At 37.9% G+C, this 23,685-nt stretch overlaps 1 protein-coding gene across 5 annotated transcripts in view; it reads right to left on the bottom strand.

The window, feature by feature from the left end:
* Window positions 1-1,779: 1,779 nt before the first annotated feature.
* ldb2a (LIM domain binding 2a) overlaps window positions 1,780-23,685 on the bottom strand; it is a 119,887-nt gene continuing 97,981 nt past the window's right edge. Inside the window, exons 5-9 of one of the 5 annotated variants that reach the window (XM_088917858.1) lie at window positions 22,137-22,220; window positions 12,027-12,150; window positions 9,896-9,949; window positions 8,960-9,108; window positions 1,780-4,244 (exon numbers count right to left, since the gene is read on the bottom strand). In XM_088917858.1, coding sequence (XP_088773984.1) covers window positions 4,014-4,244; window positions 8,960-9,108; window positions 9,896-9,949; window positions 12,027-12,150; window positions 22,137-22,220 — 642 coding nt within the window. In that variant the 3' untranslated portion in view covers window positions 1,780-4,013. The remainder of the gene's footprint in view (window positions 4,245-8,959; window positions 9,109-9,895; window positions 9,950-12,026; window positions 12,151-22,136; window positions 22,221-23,685) is intronic. The other 4 variants (XM_088917875.1, XM_088917866.1, XM_088917885.1 and 1 more) reach the window with 4 other exon arrangements.

The raw sequence follows: 23,685 nt of genomic DNA, 5'->3' as shown, positions 1-23,685 counted from the left end.
CATATTTTCACTTAGAGATGTTTTATATGCATTCTTTTTTTTTGTCTTGGATCTTTAATGATCACAGATGACAGCTCTTTTAGACAGCGTTACAAGCAGTTTGCTCTGTCATCACTGTGGGGCACTAGAGTTGCACTTTCTGTGCAACAGCTGGATAAGATCTTTTAACTTTCAAACTAATGGTGTACCCAATGGCCTCCTCTCATTTGAAACCTGTCTTATGTTCTTAACTGGCTAGTCTGCTCTCAACTTTCTATCTGACTCCATTTACTGAAACATACAGCAGGAAAAATGGTATATTATATAGGTATGATTTCAGATCTTTCCAGTGCAGTGGTTATAGAAAGATTTCAACTATATTGAAACAGAAACAATATCTGTGAGCAGCATTATATATGATTGGCAGTACAGATTAATGTAGTTCAGGTGGGTATCTGCGTCAGCATGCGTAGGCTGCAAAGCAACAAGTAATTGGTTTATTCCATGCTGAAAAGAGAAGAAAGAAAACACAACGTTTCGGCCGTGGAGCCTTCTTCAGGTGTGAGAAAGACAGGGCAGTAGCAAAGGTAATGTAGCGGGAGAACAAAGGCTGGGAGAGAGGAGAAGCGAGGGGCGGGAGCAGGGGACAGAAAGAGAGGCCAAATGAGGAGGTGTGAAGTCAGGATAGGTGTAGAGAGGCGTGAAATGAAACCTACATTGAATAGAGAGAATTTAGAAGAAAAGTAGTCTGTCGTTAAGAGAAGGGGGAAGGTGTGATCCTAGCTGCAGGTTAATTTTAGTTTCAGTAGTCTTTCTGATGTGGGAGTTAGGAAAACCATCTTTGAGAACACAGATGGAGAGATTAGAGTGATCATGGCCGTCAGAGGTGAAATGGGAAACAATGGGCTTGGAGAGATCTTGAATCTTCACAGCCCTAACATTTTCTCTGAAGTGGTCTCCGAGTCTCCTTCCTGTTTCTCCAATGTAGATGGCTGGGCATTTACTGCAAGAGATACTGTAAATAAGGTTGCTGGAGATACAAGATGCCATCTGCGTGATCCATTTTTCCCATCCAGGTTCCCACCCTGACCTCTGTCAATTGGGACCCCCAACTTCACTCTGTATGAGAAGTAGATTTTCTTCCCGCTGGCTAGTGAGAGCAGTCCTTTTAACAATAACAAAACTACAATATCCTATTTAATAAAAGAGTTCTTCCCTTCCCACTCTTCTGTGTGTTTATTGTCCATGCTACAATATTTTAGTATTTTAATATTTTTAATTCTGTAGCATAACTGATAGAGCATGTAATTTCTTCAATTTCCCTTCGGGATCAATAAAGTCTTATCTATGTAAATTAAAAAAAAACATTTTAATAATGCTATACACACATATACTGAATTAACATCAAGTAGCAAACTCTAAATAATACTTTAAACGTAAGGACTAAGATTTTTAAAAATCAACATTCAATTAAAAATATATATATTTTATTCAGAACAAAGGGCTAGCAGCTCAACATTTTGAGATCAGCACTCAATTGTCTTTTTTTGACCAATTTCTTTTTTATTTATTAATAAGGGACATATATACAATGCAAAATATAAACACAATACATAAAAAGAGCTCCATTTATTTCCCCAATAACACATTCCCAACAAACAGCACTCTTAAAATTATCATGAAACCAAGCAATTGAGCTTTTAGACAAACTTAGATTCTGAGTCCTCTTCTCCTTCAGGAGGTGAAGGCCTGTGTTGAACACTGTTAATGATTAAGAGAAATGATAAAAACAGGTGCATATCTCTTGTAACCACAGTTTATTGGCACACATAATGAGAAAGCATACATAAAATACATCAGAAATGACACAAAGACATTTTGCTAGTATTTTACATGTTGTGCTGAACAATATTAATACGAAGATGAAACAAATTCTGAAATTTGTTAGTTTCCTTACAAATGTTCACATAAATACACAAAGATAAAAAAGAAGAAAGACAGCTGATTCTCTTTTATTTGCAAAAATATCAAACATGGAATTAATGACAATACTGATAAGGACTAATAAAACATCAGATTCAAATCAGGTACGATAAAAAAACACAAAAGCCTTTATATGCAGCTGTCTTGTAAGTAATGAGTGCCATGGCTTTAAAAATGTCTGGATCATTAGCTTATTTACAAAGCTTCAACCCTTTTATCAGTGGTCCCAAACTGAAGGTCAGAACCTCTCATTATTTATAGGTTTAAAATGGACAGGATTCAAGGAAAGTCACTTGTTTATCTCTTTAAAACAAAAATATTTCACAATTACCTCTTTTCAAATACCTGTCTTCTTGTTTGCGCTACAGAAAATGGATAGAAGCGACTCAAAGACGCAAGCTCAATGTGCTTTGAACGAGTGGCAAGGAGCTGAATTGGCTGGGCAATCATACTGATCTGGTGAGGTGCTGCAACTAGCAATACTCTTATTCATTGATAGCTGAGACAGGTGTGATGAGGGGGAGATGCAGGTATTTGATGAGGTGTAGTTAAGAGCAGAGTCATGCTATAGTGCTACCTGAAATTGCAGACAGGACAGAAACAGACTAGGATTCAAGGACTGTGGAACAGCTCTTAGCCTGGCTATACACTGGGTTGGCTGTTATGAGGGACACAATAAATTACGTTTAAAAACCTGCAATGTATTTGAGGACAAGGCCAGACTCACATGGGCAGTCTTCTGAAGAGCACTATCCAAGTGATTATTAAGTATATCAATGACACTAACAAAAACATTTGGAAAATAATCACATGTTCCCGTGATTTCTCTGGGTTCATTCACATGAACATGTTGCAAAACTAAACAACATTCATTGTGAATATCAGAATCCAAATCCAAAACATTAGTTTAAAAACAAACAAATATTAGAATTTGGCATCACTATCAGATTCTTTTGCTATAAAATCATACGTACAGATCACTAATGGGAAAAACTAAAAAACAAGAAACTAAAAACAATTCAAGCTTGCTTTCTGAAACTGGGCTTTTAACCAGTATCAGTTTGGGAAACTGTGTTTGAAGACTGATTTACAAAGAAAAACAGTTTACAAAGGAACCTTTCAAACTGTCGGATGACCAAAGATGCTGACATTATGTTTGTTTTACAGTGCTCTCGTATGATTACTTGATACTTACAAGGTCAAAATCATAGTAAAATACTGCTGTGTGTATTGGAGAGGAGTGGGACAGAAACAAAATAAACTAATGTTGAATTAAATGTAAAAACAAAATACAAAGAAGTTTCTAATAAATCCACGAGTGTCACAATGTAGTTAGTTAAAAACGTAATCCAGTAAGATGAATGCAGTAAAACTGGAAGCACGTTGTCAAAGAAAATAATCAAGAAATCCTCTTTTTCCTTTACAAAATAAACACGATCCTAGCTTAAAAATGAGAAACTGTTAAAAATTTGATTTTCTGTACTGTGTAATAAACCTCTGAATGGAATACTATGAGATCAACATTCTTAAACATTTTTACCCTTTATTGTGAGGTCCTTTCTAATATTCCTGTTAAAAAAGACTCTGAAAGAATTGAAGATACTGTATAGCCACACTAACCTGCAGTAGCAAATGAGCTACACCCAAGAGCAAGACGATGGTATTAGATGAGCATGTGTGTGCTGGACTTACCACAAAACTCCTGTGGCCGCTGGTTTGTTCAGACTCCAAAGTCCTGCCTTCAGATACAAGACTCCCAGCTGGGGTACAGTACAGTAAGTACAGGGGGGAAAGTACTGTACTTCTATTTTCCAGCTAATTAAATTAAACAGTTTGTTGAGTGGCATGTAAAAATGTGTATTTATAATATGTATACTGCAGTCCCTTTTTAAATTTTCAGCATTACAAGGAAATGAATTTATTTGTAAAATCTTTAAGAAGCCTTGTAACACCATGTACAGCGCAAAACGTGACACCCAGTACAGTGTGTTGTCAGAATTCAGAGCGGCCCTGGCAGTAAAGGCCACCAGTGGCCGAGGTTCAAGGTGACTCTACTGGGAGGGCTGGGGAGCTGTGCTTTCTGGCTTGCTGTCCTGGGTATTGGGTGGCTTGCTGTTCCAGGGGCTGTTATTGCCCAGCGCGGGGGAGTTATTGAAGTCTTCCTCGTCATCGATACCGTTGGCGGCATCGTACTGGGTGTTCTCCAGCCTCGTGATGAGTCGCTCGTCTTCGTCCCCGAACTCCCCGCCCATGAGTGTGGGCTCTCCCACCACCATCACGTCCTGCCAACACAGTCAGGCACACGGGTCAGTTTGCTCTCGTAACAAGCCCTTGGCCACCTCCAGCACCCTTGGCCCTGGTGTGAGTGTGTGTGCTTTGTGATGCACTGGTGTCCTGTCCAGGGGGACCCACTGCTGCCTGGTTAGGCTCTGTCTTCCCCATGACCCTGTACACTGGATAAAGCAGGTTATGAAAATGATCTTGAATAAGTACTATGCTGGATTATTAGACTGGGTGTACATGAATAACACAAGCACTTGTATTAGCTGTCTTCGGTAATTGCACTGCCTTGTACTACATAATATTACCTGCTACACTTGCTCTCTTCTTATTCGAATTTCTTGCTGTCAACAGTTTCTAAACAAGATTACTTGTTCCTTCCAGGTTAACAAATATTTTTTCATCATACAGTAGATGGGGTGGCTCTGTTGCAACAGCACATTGCAGACTACAAAATCACCCCGTGTACAGTGGTTTTTACTGGGCTGCCTCTGAAGCCTGCAATACCTCAGTTTCCATGCCAACCTAATAGCTTAATGCAATGGCCTGTAGCAGACTTTTACTCTGCTGTTGTGTGTGGCTATTTTTTCTGATGTGGCTGAGAGGCCAGTGATAGCTTAGCTAAGACAGATTTAAACCCGCTCTTCGAGACTGGAAGTCTTGTGAACACCCCTGATTTAAGGTACAGCTTGTAACTGTTCGTTTTATGCTTCCATGTTTTACTTTCAATGACTGAACATAAAATGAAGTTACTGCTTTTCTCTTGAATGTCTTGATCAAGTTTGAACAACACGAAAATGGGTGGGAGTGCTTTTACAATATTAAGGATGACTTAATCTGTGTGTTCTTCGTGATTTAATAAGTGGAAGAATGATACAGAAACTATAAATGGTGCAAAAAGGCCTAGAAAGATTTATGCTTGGAAGTGTAATAAATACACAGAAGAAGAGACAGATAAAGAAATATCCCGTCAGAGCACAAAATACAGCATTATTACAAGAGTGAAGACATTAAAAATATCAAAGAGGCAGATGCACAGCAAAATAAAAATCCCAGAAGAGAGGGATTCCACAGAGACCTCCTATGATATCATATAATAGTCTGAAGCTAATAACATTTCCTGAGAAAACTGGATAAAACATATTATAGATACAAGATTGAAGAACAATCTTGGGGGTGCCTTCATAACATTCTGTCTATCGCCTTCATCCAATGATGGATGAATAAAAAGTGAAGATGGCGAGGATGTGAAATATGTAAATAGTTTGATAACAAATGTCATGGATCCAGGTTACGTGAAATTTGTATACTTTTTAATACCTACTGTATGTACAGTATACCTACAGTATGTCAACCCACTGATATCCAGAGATGAAATAATATGATAAACTCATAGTATGGAAATATTCAGGCAGACTCATGCAGTTTGTAAAACTATACAGTTCTTGTAAGTGGTTTCAATGCATAGCACAAAGGTATAGCGTACTATATACAGTATAGTACTATTGCAACAGGTTCCAAATTGTGTGATTATTTTTCTTTTTAAATCGCCTCAACCTCCTTATCTACCCATCTATTATCAACAAGCCACTCATCCTGCTGAGGGCTGAAGCCAGATGAGACAGAGACAGCGTACACAGGCGCACTGCTCTCCCCCTGGACAGGAGGCCAGGCCACTGCAGGGTCACAGGGAAGGGGACAGTTCAGAGGTGGGGAGGCCTATCACATCTAGCCAGCGTGTCCTCGCAAGGTGGGAGGAAACTGAATCAACTGGTAAATACCCCCGTGAACACAGGGAGACCACGTGAACCCCACATCGGGGTTCAAGGCCTAAGGCTAGAATTAAACCCCGAAACTCAGAGTCTCGAGGAAGGCGTGCTCCGCCCCAGTGCCGCCCAGGTCCAGCCAGGGAAGGAGAAAGAATCCGCACAATTTCTCAAAACACGTCCTGTACGCTCACCGTACAACACGGCAAGCGTACAGGCACCCAGCAAATTGTACTACCACTGGGGAAAGGTTGATTTATCACATTTCTGGTCCCAGCCAAGGTCCGATATTTACATATCCCAGGCAACAAATTTCAGGGCTCAGCGTGTATTCTGAATGAGAGCACTAACTGACCGACACACTCAATTCCTCAGGCCCAACTCTTTTTTTTTGGTCAGGATTTCATAAGATTACTGAAGAAAAAAACTAAGTGGTTTCAATTTTTCCTACTGATGCTAAATTTAATTGTAAGATAAACAGAGCTACTGGATTATGTGAAATCTGTAAGACATATTTAACTGGCAATTAAATCTGTATCAGCTTTCTTTTTAAAAATTCCTCCTTAATGTGCTTTGTGGCTGGTGATGTATTCAATTTCTGTAATTTTTTTTAAGCAAACACGTTTACTCAAGATCGGTGTCAGGACCAAAGGAAAAGTGCGACCTGAGTACTGCCAACAGGCACTTGTTCTGCTTTGTGTCACCCATTGCATCCTGGGACAGGATGGCACTGCCATCTAAGAAATGAAACAGGGGCTAAATAGAAAACACTTCACTGATCATTTGTCTCGACTTGGTATGAAAGCGCTCAATTCCCCAAGCTCTCTTTGCTGGAAGAAATGTAGAACAAGTTTGTTTATCCAAGACGGTAGATCCTTCTCCCTGTTAGCAAGCCAGCAAATCCCCCAGCCACCACCAATACACTTGACGTTCTGCTACTTAATTATGGTAATTAATTTAGGTAAGGTTTTCACTAAATAACAATATACACACTGATTTGACAATTTGCATAGCTAATTAAGTCATTAGCAAAAACCTGCTGATTGCCAACAAGCCCTGAATTTGCCATCTGTTATTGTACGGTGTCTTGTCACCTACCCCAGTAAAGAAACTCTGAGCCAATCTGTGCAGAAAATATACCAATCTGTCCAGCTGGTGTTGTGAGCTAGGAAGATTGAGAGTACTAATTACAATTAAATTGATAATGCTTACTATTCATCTCATTAGCAACTGCCTGTAAGTAAACAGCAACATGAATTCACATTCAAATGATCACTTTACTAGTAAAAGTGTCAAGTTGGCACAAATGATACAATATCCCTTGCAATCTTCCATACTACAAAAAGTGTGTCATTCGTACTGAATTGTTTGAAAGAGGAAACTATGTTTACTCAGAGCACGTCTTTATTTTTAAACATTTTACGTATCACTGACGCGATTTTGGAACTGAATGCAAAATCCCTTTCAATGTGTATGAGTAGAGATTACCAGTAGAGGTCAGTGTTGCATGAGCAATATAATTCCTATCCCCATCAACATCATGCGGGGCTGCTATTGTGTTATTGAAATCACGTAGGCCTGCATTCAGCTGCAAAAGTACAACTTCTCTGACAAGACCACTAGACGTGCGACATGTGTACTCAGTGTGTTACTCTGTCTGCAATCAGGACATGTGTCAACACTTGAAGAGGGGGTGTGAATGCTGTTACAGGCTGTGATTTTACAAAATAAATATGACAATGAGTAATGGCTGAAACCTCATGGCCCTCAAGGGATCCTGACTGCAGGAGCTATACAGTCTCTTGGAAAAGTACAGACAATGAGGGACCAAGCCCTGTTGTTTTCTAACTTTATAAAGGATCCTGATGGTGTTAATATTTAAATAGAAAATAAAAAAAACAAAATATTTTTCATGCACATATCTCTGAGTTCAACACACATTTCAGCTGAAATCTCATGCTTTTAATGTATAAATCTGCAAACTGAACACAAAGTATATCCCTATAAAGAAGGATTACGAATCCCGATATCTCTTCATTGAAGTTAATTTACATGCATAACTGGGAAAAGAAGGATATAACAACACAGAGTATTTCAATATGTGACAAGACCACAGCAGATCACATCTACACAGACTGCAAGTCTAGTGTTTTTTTTTTGCCATGGGTGAGAATTAAGAAAGGAAGGAGAAAAAAAAATCACCTGATGAAAATACTAAGGAGGCGATGGAAGTTCTGCTGTCTCTGAATTCATTCCCACAACGATATCACAAGACATGATAAAACTTTCTTTTTTTTCATCCGCTCTTCAATGTGGAGGAATGCTCACCGAAATCATGTTCCTTGGAATGTTTATATGCAACCGCATGGAGGCAAAAAACTAAGTTTTTTTGAGACTTTATCTTAATGTAAATCTTAGACTAAATTCCATGTATGTTGCCTAAGGACAGAAAACAGTTTGTAGACAGTAAGCCTCCACTGCTATTAGTTTTCAACTCGCAAGTGTGTCGAATTCAATGAAGAAAAGATAAATACATTTAAGTGTGGTGCTTTGAGATAACACTTTGAAATTAAGAGTTCATAGCACAGTTATTATTGCAATTAAGCCGAGTTAAACATTAAAAATTAACAAGGAACAACAGAGGTTAATTCCCACTTTGACAAAAAAATAATGTTTTTGTCCAATTTTTGTCACAGTCAAATATAAAAAACGAATATATATATATGCAAACTTAAAGTTAACTGTTCATGAAAAGCGACTGGAATTCAACTAGTATCATGTCAGTAATGCAGCTGTGTTTTGAAAGCTTTATTTCACAGCTGTCGTTGTGCACCTCTGAGCAGCCAGCCACCAAGACAGACCCTGTAGATACTTCCAAACTGAAGAAACCGGCCCAGCAGCCCACCGTGTGCCTGCAGGGGTCAGGCTAGAAGAGAAGAGAGGATGCTTACAGGTACCTGACTGGAGAGGCTGAAGTTACTGGCCGGGCTCCGCTTCTTGCTGTTGCTGTTGGCATTGTTGCCCACGCTGCTGTTGGAAGCGCTGCTGGCCGAGTTCTTCCGTTTTCTCCTCTTTGTTGTTGTTTGTCTTGTTGGTTCGGCTAAAGAAAGACCGAGAGGGAAAATAAAACCATGCAGTCATGCAGCAGCAAGAGCCAGTACAGCTGGGCTTCCAAAGTCACGGCAGGTCTGGATTGACATACAGTATAACAATAGAGACGTCAGTGTGATAAAATCATTGCGTTTGGACGGTAAACATAGGTATTATCCCACTGTAATTATTCACATAGTTAACACAGCCTCCTCTCGTATGTACTGTACATGTGTACAGAAGTAGTATTTTAACATCTCCCCAGACATGCACTAGTAAGAATGAACAGTTAGTTCAACGTTTTAACATAAATGCTCAAAAACAGAAAGCTAAAAGAAAAATAAAGAATTTTGAATGTTATACTTTATTATTCTTTTCAAGCACCATTCCACCCATTCATTTAGCAGTGTGTCTTCCTATTGCTTCTGAATGTTTTTAAGTGGAAGAACAACATGTTTGGTATCCTGTTCTTAGTCGCAGTTGGCCTCATTTATGAATAGCTTTCTGATCCGGTATCGCTGTGGACTTGCAGGACTTATGAACTGTTCAGAAATGAGCATTTTGATTTAATGTGTGATAGATTAACGAATAAAGAATAGAGTGAAATATTTCACTCACACAGATATAGCCACAGAGAGAATAATTTTCATTTAAATATTAAATAATAAATTATGGAAATATCAGATAACGATTGAGCATTCATGATGTAATCCATAACCTTCCCTATGTGACTGAAAGTAGTTCCACTGAGATCAGACTGTTGGTATTACACTTTGGATTAGAAGATGAAAAAGTACCTTTTTTGTGATTTGTAGGGAAAATTTCCGTTTTGAAGTTCTGTGGATGTCCTGCTGAAATCGGAGCCAGAGGGAATTTTATTTATTAAAGTAATTAATGTCCATTAAACTGTGCAACACACAAAGATCTGCATTATGACAACTGATAAAAATGAAGATGAAACTAAACTTTAAATTGAGACCAATACATTTTTTAAATGTTGCAGTGTCCATAACTGAAGTTATTTGATCAATTCTGCAAAAGACATTTCAAGTGGATGATTTAAATTAAATTTTTAAAGCCTAACATTTTATAAGAAATACCTCTTATTAAGTGAACATAGTTAAGCTAAAATTATTACTATGATGATAACTGATACTAGGCTGAAACAATGTTAGGGTGGTCCAGTCAAAAACTTTCATTTATTTGCCAGATGGAAAAATGTTTAAGTCTGAATGCTAATTATTTTTATGCCTGAATGTTAATTGGTAAACATTTAATCCACAGATGAAACAGGATTTCTCTGTAACCATACAATAATATTTAATAATTACAGAACAAACTAAGAAGTTTGTTTTCAGAATTATAAGAAAGATAAATATTTGTAGTTCTTACTAATCACACCAAGGGAGATGTTTTGAAATCTTCTGAATGACAGACACAAAACCAGGAACCTATTTTATTTATGTAACCAAAAACATAAAATTATACTAGTTTATTAATACTGTTTATTTCCATATAGTATTATGAAATCCATGTCTGTTTAACAATTTATGTTTCACATTACAAGACATCTACTGTACAAATACATCTAAACAAGCAAACAAAACAGTGCACAGCCTTGTAAATTAAAGAAATATATCTATAAAATATTCCTGTAAAATCCCTACATAAAAGAATTGTGAGAAATCTATTCTTATATCATTCTAAGAAAAGAGTAGGATTTCCATGTCTTTGTTTGAAGTTATCAGCAACAGATTCCTGTTTCCTTCCTCACAAAAACAGAAATGTTCCAGTTATGAGGTGAATGAAAAGGAACATGCTAAAAAGAAAACAAGACCAAACCAGCCCATGTACTAAAAAATCACAGATGCAACCAATGATGAGAAACAATGTCACAGACACTAACTAATCTGATTTTATTATGATGGAATTTGTGTAATTTAGTTTGTTTCACAAGGAAGGAATATATTTGCACTTTTCAAAGGGTAGAGCAAGCTTATCCTTCCATCCTCTAGCTGTTTAATCCAGTACAGGGTCTGCCGGAGCCTATCCCGGCAAGCAACGGACACAAGGTGGGGTACACTCTGGGTGAGATGCCAGTCAATTGAAGGACACACACAGACGCACACTCATACCAGGCCAATTTTCCCAGATGCCAGTTAGCGTACTAACATGTCTTTAGACTGTGGGACTGTGGGAGGAAATTGAAGCACCTTGAGGAAAGGCATGTGAACACAGGGAGAACATTCAAATTCCACACAGAGAGCACCCCAGCGCTGTGAGACAGCAGTGCCAATCATTGTGCCACCAAGTCACCTGGTAATGCCTATGCAAAATAAAATCAATCTTTGTATACAGTTTTTCAAATGAATTTTTTTTACTCCAAAGAATGAATTAATAATATGTATGCAGTCAGGTCTACTAAAGTATTTCCTCTCCCACTCCATATTATTTTCAAAAACACTTTTAATTGAAAGAAAAAAAATGATAAGTTGCAAGCTGTTACGAATTTGAAGCCAGCATCTATTTTCAACGTCCTCCTTTTCTCTATTTCGATATTTTTGTGTTCAGTGAGTTATTTTTTTCCCAGCACGCACTGCTCTGCTCTTCATGACAGCTTTGTGCTGAAAAACCTCTTCATCTCCCTTGCTGCTTCGAGGACGGCGGGAACTGGGGTGTTTTAATATTTAATGTCTAGAGCTGACTGTGTTTAATGAGGAATCTAACTGCTCCTCACACAAAGTTTCTGCTGTTTTTTTTTTTTCAACAGGACACACATTACACGACGAATCATTTGTCATGATTGAACGGTCAAGCCAAAGATTCAAGATGCATGCCATGCAGGATTTGGGAATGTGGTTTGCAGGGTATGCGCTGAAACAGGTTTGTGCAAGGCAGAGAGCGTTTTTGTGAAAGATTCTTAAATACCTGGAGGAGCCACCATTCTTTGCCACTTCTGGAACAAGCAGGTTTTCAGACAGTCTCGTGGGCTCAGATTGTAGGTTTTGTGCCTGGACATCAGCTCCTGCATAGGCTCCAGTATGACACACAACTGAAAGCCCGTGGAAAAGAAACAATGGTGTTACTTTACAGGATGCACAATATAACAAGCCAATGCTTTACAGACTTTCAAAGCAACCATATACGTGCCCTTTTTAGAAAAGAAAAATCTTTCCATACCAACTGAATAAAGACTGTAGCAAAGCATTTTTATGCCACTGTACGAACATATTAAAGCTAAAATTCAAAAGTTTATTTATTTTTAAATTAATCTGAATTGAGAAGCAAAATAGCTCAAATCAAATAGTAATAAACATAACGAGGGGATTGATAATGTGGCACTGGGGCTAAGGATCTGCGCCTGTGGCTGGAAGGTTGCTGATTCGTATCCCGCAGCCGGCAGAGGAGTCCTACTCCGTTGGGCCCCTGAGCAAGGCCCTTAACCCCAACTGCTCCAGGGGTGCTGTATACATGGCTGACCCTGCGCTCTGACCCCAAGCTTCTCTCCCTGTCTGTGCGTCTGTGTGTCTCATGGAGAGCAAGCTGGGGTATGTGAAAAAACAAATTCCTAATGCAAGAAACTGTATATGGCTAATAAAGTAATCTCACTATAACAGGGTTGCTGGTATAGAAGTAGTTGAATTAGTGAGGCAGGTTGCTTGTCACAAAGTTCTGAAGACTTGTTCCCCCAGGAAGAACAATGTACTGTATTAAAGAAGCCCAAATATGAATTCTTCTGCGACTGGGAAAGTCCATCCTATAACAAAAAATCTTTTTGCAGAAGTGCTGTGTTGCAGAGCAGAAACTACTTCATGTTAACTGTCAATGAGAGCATTAATGTTTTATGCACAATGAAGATAATGCTATCATTACCACGTACAGTATAACTACGTTTCTGAGATGAGAGTAACTAATGCATGTCTGGCAGTTTAACGCCTTACTAGTTTTTTAATTCTGTTCTTGAAATGAATTTGCTCCTAATAGAAAAGCAAAGCTCTGTGCCCAATGGCATTTTCATATGTGTTTACAACAGCTTGTTTAGTAGCTAACTTTTTGGGATGCAAAGAACGTTTAATTAATAGATAAAGGTTTTTCTAATGAGACAATAAAACCTCTTAATGCAAAATGTTCTTTTTTCCATTTTCAAAAAGAATGGAAAAATGTATACAACTTTTGAAAACATATAAACATACTGACCCACTAAAAATGAGCACCCAATTGAAAAAAGAGCAAAATAATGAAGTTAACCTGGAATGTGTCTCATTTGACTTAACGACATTACATCAAAGATTTAAACACTGACTTATGTTTTACTAATTTGGCCAAATTAACCAGTGTCACATCTTTAATTGGCTGATTCATGTTTCTTTTTTAATAAAAACATAAGGTACCAAAATCTCAATTGAATTCAAATAGGAATTTAAGCACCATGTATTTCAAATATTGAGTGATATGATTATATTGGACTTAAAACAGTAATGGACTTAGTTATTAATAAACTAATACAAATGCTGCAGAAAAAAATGAATTTACTTTACTTTACTTCTCTTAATTAATACAAGAATATGAAATACTACTATTTTCTTTACAAAGAGGGTTGTGAAAGTATAGAATAAGCTGCTCAACTTATTTCAATAAATGGCTAGGTGAGATCCTTGAACCAATTAACTTATTCCAACCAAACAGGCTAGATAGATTGAATGGCCTCCTGTCATTTATAACCATTCTTATTTTTATGTTCAATTAAGATTTGAACCTTTATTTAGATTTGAACCTGAACTTTACATCAACTTGAGACGGACACAGCCACATTAAACCAATAAGCCAGTATCTGTATTGTATCAATGCCTACAGCTTACACTACAAAATACCAAGTACAAAAAGTACAATGTTACAGTATATATAGCCCACTGTGTTATGAAGAGCTCAAATTGGTTATTTTCATCTGACTTTATTTACTATGTCTTGCCTTCTTCACCAGACAAAGACATGAATAAAACGAGGACTGCGACTCTTAACAGCTTATCTCTCTGAATCTCTATAACAAATACTGCTAGTCTTCTTACGCCCTGTTAAAGCACTCAAATCTGTTTAGAAACAATACATGCAGAAAAGTGTAAAGCAGCTCTGGCAATACCAGCACCCAAATGTAGATTGTGTATAGTGTCACAGTAATGTTACAGTAATGAAGCCTATATTGTAACATGTGGTAACATGGTTGGGTTCACTGCTACAGAATTTGATATACTGTATGTATGCAAATTATTTAATCTTTTGATATTTCAGTTTTTATTAATGCTGAAATAATTCATAGAAATATTAAGAGGTGTCTGCTATTAAGGGGGTTTATTAAAAGGTAATTGTAATTCCAGTTCCTGTCTGCCATAATCTGTCCAGTTTTCTCATTACATATCGGCCTACAGTATAATAATAATAATTTCATAATTGCTTACACTTATATAGCGCTTTTCTGGACACTCCACTCAAAGCGCTTTACAGGTAATGGGGACTCCCCTCCGCCACCACCAATGTGCAGCATCCACCTGGATGATGCGACAGCAGCCATAGTGTACCAGAACACTCACCACACATCAGCTATCAGTGGGGAGGAGAGCAGAATAATGAAGCCAATTCATAGATGGGGATTATTAGGAGGCCATGATTGGTAAGGGCCAATGGGAAATTTGGCCAGGAAGCAGGGGTTACACACCTACTGTTTTCGTGAAACACCCTGGGATCTTTAATGACTATAGAGAGTCAGGGCCTCGGTTTTACGTCTCATCCGAAGGACGGCACCTGTTTACAGTACAGTGTCCCCGTCACTATACTGGGGCATTAGGACCCACATGGACCGCAGGGTGAGTGCCCCCTGCTGGCCCCACTAACAGCTCTTCCAGCAGCAACCTTAGTTTTTCCCAGGAGGTCTCTTATCCAGGTACTGGTCAGGCTCACACCTGCTTAGCTTCAGTGGGTTGCCAGTTGTGAGTTGCAGGGTGATATGGCTGCTGGCTGTATACCGCCCCCATCTGGAAGTAACTGCTGTGTCTTTATAACCCAGAATCACACCTGCAACACTCGGATCACAGACCATGCAGCTCCCCGTGTCCTGTGCTCGGAGTGAGCAGCTTTACTGGTTGAGTATCTTGGGAGCACATCTTTGTCAAATGCAAACACGAATAACTTGTCAGGTAACTGTTTAGTGTCTTTGCAGGCAGAACAATTTGTTTCCATGCTCATCTTTCAGGCAACTGAAGAGATGACAGCAAGAGGAATACTTTGTAAGACAATTGATTACCCAAAGACATGTTTCAATGTTTCATGAATGTACTTTTCCATTCAAGTAATTCAAATATCAGTGCTATGTTCAAATACACTTGATCAAAATCTGGTTCATAATATTTTGCAATTGACAATAAATTCCAAATCGTACTAATTGGGTAAAATGGCAATTCCTAATTCTGATGATAACACCTAAAATAAACTTAAGGACCTACACCTCAGTGCCCCGCTAAGTAATACACAATGTTTAATGTTAGACGAGTACTCTTCTGTACTCGTAACAGATTAAATGTTAAATGTCTAACAGCTAGAAAAGCCAGTCATAGTGTTTTATGGTGCGGTATTTCCCTGCCATACTAGAATATGCTATTGTTGCAAAGTGGAAGGAATTAGGTCTCTAAAACCCTCCTTCATGATCTCAACGTTGAAAACTCCAAACAGAAACCTCTCCCATGAGTTCACATACTGTATGGAATATCATCGTTCATGAAGCCACAAGCATTTGTGTACAGAGTAGAAACTTGTTGCAGAAAATGCATAACCTCTAAAGAATGTCCTACTGGGATTTGGAAAATCCTCTGGAAAAGGCAAATGCATCACAATCAAGTACACTAAAGCTATTCACAGATATGAAATCACGATATTTTATATATTATTCAGTATACACTAAAATTAATAGCTACAATCGATACACTTTTTAAAAAAAAATATTCTTGCTCCTGAGCTAAGCATTGTAGCTCCAACACAATTCCTGTACTTTTTTTTTACAAAACAAGGTCTATTTTGAGACTGAATTGAAGGAAGCCTGCAGCATTAATAAATGTAAAAGCTTGACAGTACAGTAACATGCCAACCAAAAAGCTTGGCTTGCAGCCAGGAAACTGCCACTCCATTTCAAATCACTGCAAAACACAGAGGAAATAACAGGTTGTGGTTTATTCATTGGCCCAAGTAATTCAAGAAAGATTATATTTTAATGTGACTGCCTTTTTTCCCCCAAAATTGGAATCTAGTGATAATCATTGCAAACATAATGATTTAAAAATATATACACTGAAGTACTATTTTTTTTCTGTAAATTTGTACAGTATGTACTCTTTTGTGTGAGGACAAGTCAAACAAATCACATTCACATAATTCTTTAATAAACACATATCAAAGGCTCCAAAAAAGAGGAGGACATTTGGCCTGTCTAGCCTGTTTAGTTAATAGCTAATGACCTGAAGATCTCATCTAGCTGTTTCTTGAAAGAATCCAGGGTACTGGCTTCAATAACTTGGCTGGTGTAACTTGTTTCGTACTCCAATAAAAATTGGTCTCATGAAAGATAAGGCAGCATTTGGTTCTTCATTTGTGCAATATTATGTTCTTTCCTGTCTTTCCTTGATGAGAAATTCTCAGTTTCCATTTGATCTGACTGATCTTACTGCTTTAACCAGCACGAGAGAAAAAGCTTATCAATAAACCCTCTAAAAAACCTTTCATCTTATGAAACTGCTAAATCCTCTTTTCACTCAATGAAGCTAATGTGATACAGCCACTTAACCTAAGAGAAGAGGGCTCAGTGTGGTCAGTCTTTGCCTGCCAGGTAACAGCTCAGGAGGTATGTTCTTGGCACAGAGATGAAAATTAATCTGAAGGGAAAAAAAGGCAAATCCAGTATTCTCCAAAAATATGCTCTGAGGCTGCACAGAAATTCATGATCCATTCCAGTAAAAATGAATCTCTACAATTTACTAACTGTACCGGTTGTTCTTAATGTCTTTTTTTCCCCATACTCAATTTGTTTCCCTATAGTCCCAGTTTCTATGACAGAATTCAAGTTGTCCAGAGGAGGGTTTATAGAAGATGGACAACAACCTACTGACTAAGATGATGCTGAAAGTACCAGTCACCATTCAAGCGTGATGATGACTTCTGTGTGACTAAATGAAGTAATCAGACCCGAAGTACAGCAAGAGTTAGACAAGTTACCTGAGCAAGATGTCATCTTTGGGACAGCTGTCAGTGATGATTTCTATGGCTTCTAAAACTTCTAAGGCAAGAAGCATATGCAATGTCCATGCTTCAGAATGACAGTATGTTGGCATTCAGTGTTTGGATGTGTGTGTGCAGGGACACACAAGATATTGTGGGGGTGTCTGTGGAGGTGTTAAAAGCTCAGTGGCTGTCAAAGTTTTCCTCATGAAGCTGAACTGCACAATGAAGAACTAGAATGTGTGACATAGCAAATGACCTTATGTCTGTAAAAAGAATGTTTATTTTTTTATGTAAGATTGGAAGGCGGGGTCTGACATAGCAGGTGTAGACATTTGTACCAATTACTCAGGCTCAGTCAGTAGGATACTAATAACTAAGGTATATACTTAAAAATAAGGTGTGAAATAAATATCGTTATAGGATGTGACAGGCATCCTTATGTTATATATATATTACAAAAAAAACAACAACTCAAAAACACTCCTGCAAATTGTGTCAATGAATCTAAAAACTCTTATAATAGCATATTTCTGCTAAAAAAACAATTTTTTTTACACGCTATTACAAGCCCCTGTGCTCATGAGATGCATAATTAGAAAAGAAAAACTACCGATTCTGACAAATTCTCAGGTGTCCTAAGTGTTCCAGGCCTGGCATACAAGTGACAATGCTGTCCGCTTTCATGCATCACATATCTGAGATTTCGGATTTCCAAAGGTCTGGCGATTATACTCCATAAACATTTTTAAGACTCGAACAACTGCTCGCCTCTGGCATTCCTGTAAACAATCCATTTTGAATTCCCATGTCATATGTTTCTAATCTTTTTTTAACATTAAAACAGTCCAGCTGACATCAGAGTTTATGGCTCTGTACTGTGTAGTATTGTATATCACATTTTAGAAACAGGATTCATGTTTCTTATAGCAGAGCAGAAGAAACAGACAATGTGGTACCTTTGTGATAAACAGAAGTCTTCCTTGATTGCAAAAAAGCACTAGGAAAAGACTAGGGGCAGTAAGGTATGGCTGGTTGAAAGAGCCAACGCAGAGAAGGTCCTGAATGGAAGAGATTTTTTGGGAGACATGCTCCACTGGGATCGGATCGGATCATTATCTCAAAATCAGAGTTAGAGATCAAAAGTGTTCTATATACTTTATTAAGCAACACAGGCATTTTGATACACACGCATTTCTTCTACATTGGCTATACCAAGATTTCTGATAGCACTGCCCCTCTTCTCAAAGGCGGCATGCTCTTCAACGTCGAAGACAGGACTAACACAGGGTAACCTACTGCAGCTGCTACTGAAGCCGAGGCTGCTAAAAGCACACTGACCTCCCTGAATATGCGGTTTAGCAAAACCAAGTGATAAAGAATCCCGTGGGATTTCTGGCTTCAGGGCATACTACAAGACTGTGAAGGGTCAATTTTAACATTGCAGTGTGAGGTGAGGTTGTAATTTGATGAAGTTGTCATATTTGTGTGGTCATCCTTTCGCTGCTGCTACAGTATGTGTCATTAATTAAAAAACAGGAGTTCTCCTGTGTATGTGCTTTGCAGATGATTGGAATCAAATAAACTAAGAACTACACATATTTTGTACTTTTTCGGGGGGGGGAAATGTCTGAGACACACAGCTTAAACCTACGTTTTTTTTTTCCTCCATGCTTATAGATTAATGCTATAGATCATATACACTCATTCTGAAAATATACTTTTTCTTGACAGCACATTCCAGTCTTTATATTGTGACTCAAATGTTTATCTGTTTGTTTGTACAGCAAATGTTTCACAAATATACAGACTCAGAAATGTCCATGTTTCAGAATGACAGAATGTTGGTATCTCTTGACTTGGCTCTCTGGGGGGCTTTTGTGATAAACTAATGTCCAATCTAGGCTAATATTTGTTGTGGCTTCTCACATACCCACATTTGAACTAACATTTTGACCAGAGAGCTGTGCCTGCTGTGAATGATGAGAATTAATTGATGAATAATAGGCCTTAAAGTTGTTCCTCTTTATCCCCAAGACAAAGGCTGTGAAAAATTCTTTGTAACTCATGAATATGTATACATTGATGGAATTTGACAATGCTAAGGGAATTGTGCCCTGTTTAAGTTTTGGGTTTCAGTGTGGTGGACTATGTAAATATCATCTAGAGCTATGTAATACAATATGTTAGTTAAGGCTACAAGAAATTATCTGTTTTTCCCACACTGTACAACATGTATAAAGGTCATTACAAGAGACTTTTCACTTATAACAGCAACACATTCATAGTGATATTATTAGGAAAATCTGTTACTGCAAGTATAGCAAGTTGAGCACCAACTAGAGTATTTCTGTTGCTTTTGTTGTAAATCTCACTTCAAGAACTGCACTTGTGTCAAGGATTTTGTCAGTATAAGTGACTGAGAGGGGATCTGTACAGCGCATCAAAGCTGTGGAATTTTCTCATGCAGGTGTGAAAAAACCTATCATGCTCACGTGTCTGCAGCAGACAGAAAGTACATCACATTTTTTAGTGCCCTTATATTCTTATCTTATGCAAGGTGCACCTCATAGATGCCAAACACTTTTGAAACATAGATCAGATAAGAAGAATGCCTGCTGCATCCTGCCATTGCTCTGTGTTACCACAGATTCAAAATGTAGAAACTATAATTCCTCTGCTAGCTCAGCACTAGTGTTGAAAGTCTTGCCTCTGAACAGGTGATGTATTTTATTTGTTCATTTACAAGTATTTGTCCTCTCGCTTCCTCAGCCTAACCTTAGAAGAAATAAAGCACAGATAAAAAATGTCAAAGATCAAGAAAGAAGAACCAAAAAGTATGAGTGGGAACTAATCAAGACCATTGATCTAAGCTCTTGCATTCGAATGAGATTCAATAGCGTTTGGTTACAACTTCTGATCCAACTGACACAGTTTTGGGATATAATTACGGTGTGGTACTCCGCGCCATCCAGGCCCCAGAGAGTTTCCGAAAAAAAATTTCAGAAAGGAGCAAAAAAACACTCATCCTAAACCTGACATGGGCCCCAAAATCCAGCACTGACCTTAAAAATTGTCAAAGTATTGTGTGAATGCTAACCCTCAACCTACCTGTGGAGTCAACTGAGCATTTCTGCAATCTATATCTGAACTTCTCTGGGCATCGGATTTTGACATGTTCCCAAATCAAATGTATGAGTGGGAAACAATGAAGAACACTGATCAAAGCTCCTGCATTTTAATGAGATTCAATAATGTTTGGTCACAACCTTTGATCCGATCGACAGTTTTGGGATGCAATTACCGCACGATGCACAGCGCCATCCAGGCCCCAGAGAGTTTGCCAAAAATTTTTTTTCCAGAGAGATCCAAAAAAACGCTTGTCCAAAACCTGACATAGGCCCCCAAATCCAGCGCTGAGCTTAAAAATTGTCTACCTGTAAGCAACTGAGTTGTCAGTGACAACCAGAGATCAGACACGCCACTCGCTCTTATCAACTTGTCCCACACATGCCAAGTCAGGGACATGGTTGCTTCTGCATGACTAGCAAAGGACTTTCCAGACGCTAAAAACTCTGTTGCAGAAACAATGAACCAGCTATGTGACAGGAACTCCTAACAACAGTTGATAAGTGGCACAGACCAGACTCAGGCTTCCTGTCTTTATACTGGAGGACTCATCCACCCTGGAGCCCAAGAAAACATCGTCAGAATCAGGTGGAGAACATGCGGTGACAATGGGGCGACCACTAGAGGTCACCAACACGGCAGTGAAAAAGTCTTGTTTTTTTTTGTAAATGCCAGTCATTCACAGATAATATTGTAATTGAATGGAAGATCTGCAACTCTTCTAGTCTAATTAACGGAGGTTATACATGCACAAAAGGAAAGTCAGTAGCTCACTTAGGCGTGAAAAGACGAGGGAAATGGTTTGTGGTGTTAACAACACTATGAGTAAACTCTTGTGTATAGATACAGTAGATGGGTGTTTTCATTTGCTAGTGAAAAGACCCATGCGATAAAGTTAGGTTAGGACTCCATCTGGGCTTTCTTAGATATATTTTCTCTATATAAGCAGGTGTCTCAAAAGTAATCCCTGGTTGACTCAGTGTCTTTTGGAGATGTTCTTCGCCATGAGCTCTCAATGTCAATAATTAGACATTGTTGGTGTATTGAAATAACTGCATAGCTGCTCCTCAATATGCTCACCATTATTTCTTATGAAACAGTTCTAAGTAGCTCAGCAATGTACGCTAATCTGACACTGACAGGAATAACACTGTATCACAAGCTCCAACAGTAAGTGTTTTTTTCCCTACAGCAGAGGTCCAATTGGTAACATTTCAGCCAGCACACCTGAATGAGGGCAGTTCTCAAAATTGGTTGATAGCAAATATAGACCCCATTTGACCTTTTTTGACATAAATGAAAATTTACAACTCTGCCTAGAGTAGAAAATGAAGGCAATCAGTGATTAAACACTCAGCTGGAGGAAAAAAAAACAAAGGAATGGGGTTGGGAACTACTGTTTTTTTGTGTGTGAATTGATCCTGAAGCAGGGATTTTCTAGCATTCTAAGAAATGTGGTCAAATGTAGCAGTGCAAGGTATTTTATTTAGTTGGAAAATGAAATAATACTGCCCTATGTACATGTAGCATAATATATTCCAAAAGGTTATTTAACAGGGCTCGGAAATGACTGGAATTTCAGACTGCTGCTTAAGATACAGGAATTTATCTTTGTATCGAGATTGGACTGAATGAATACCAAGGGACACTTACCCTGAGGTAGTTGAGGGTGAAGTTTGTCAGACCCATTCGGGTGATGTTTTTTGACAGCTGCTCTAACACCTGAGGGTCTTGTGCCTGAAGGGAACAACAAAAAATATTCTGAGAAACATCGAAGGGAATAAAAGTCTGCAACAACAAATAATTGTGTCTTCCTTCTGATGACTGTACAGAATAAAAAAAGACTAATGTCTTAGTGAGGGAACACAGACTTTTACTGACTTAATGGAAGTTGTAGAGATGCTACAGTTACTACCTTATCATAAATACCACCTACATAAACTGAGGCTGACTTATCTCGACAAGCTCCATATTAAAGCAAAAATAATTAGCTTTAAAAGGAATACCTTCATAACCTTGTTCTTTTAAATGTATTTTTTAACATTTGGAAAAAAGTTCTACATGCCGTAGATCTCATTTTCGATGAACTATGACAATATGAAAGGCTTCACATCATTCAGGGCACCCTGACATGCATGAAGATTTTTTTTTATTTCAATGGCAAAGAAAATAAAAAAGTCCAGATACAAGTCTAGATACAAAGACATGATTTAACCACATTTATCATGAACTTCTTGTAATACAAAAACAAAGTAGGAATATGATTATATACAATTTAAGATAATTCAATTAATGGAGATACTTAAAGCAATATGCTGAATAATTAATTAAGCATTGCTGAATATTTACATTCTTTTCTCTTTGTGCCCTTCAATTCTTAACATCAAGCTGTACCAAAATAAATGCTAATAAGTTAATTTGAACATGATATAACTTAATTCCTTAATGTAACACATTACTGGACATTGTATCTTGTTTGATTACAAAGATACAGTTGGTTTAATAACACTTCTAACAAATACAGAATTTCATCATATACCAAGACCATGGCAAAGGATTAAAACAGCTCCTGAAAATCGAACATTATTAACTTTAGCGGGCAAATGATATCTAACTCATGTGGGTCACCACAGTTTGGCTAACTATAACAGAGCTTCATCTTTTATAACTTCTAAGCATTATATCGTAGTTGAAGACAAAATGTCTTTGATGGATACAGCTCTACATTTTAAACATCATGCTTTTTGATTTTTTTCTTAATAATGAAAATGAGAAAAAAACGCTTCTGTAAATAAAACAACTTCTGGACAGATACGAATAATGCAGAGAAGAGCAGTATATAAACTTCCCTAGGCTATACTTAGGAGGAATCTGAATCTTCTGATACAGGTACTATACAGTACTGAGAATGAAAAGTAACTAATCCCTTACAACTGCAGCAAAGGCAATAATTTATAACTGGGAACATTCTAAAATCTGTTTTGTAGCATCTGCAATAATATTTTACACAACACAGAAATAATAATTATATTATATTATTATATGTCATCACAGACAGACTATTGCAACACAAGCAGTACATCTATGCGTGCTTTTCACCAGGTTGTTATAGTGAAATGTGTTCCATTCTTATGGTCAAGCCTGAAAAAGCATGCCTGTTTGCTGCCCTCTGAGTCTGAGATGCCACTTGTCTTCAAGTTCA

Source organism: Atractosteus spatula, chromosome 1 (genome assembly GCF_055471065.1).
Source record: "Atractosteus spatula isolate fAtrSpa1 chromosome 1, fAtrSpa1.hap1, whole genome shotgun sequence".
In the NCBI taxonomy this organism is placed as follows: Eukaryota; Metazoa; Chordata; class Actinopteri; order Semionotiformes; family Lepisosteidae; genus Atractosteus; species Atractosteus spatula.
This window is presented reverse-complemented; position numbering and strand designations above follow the sequence as displayed.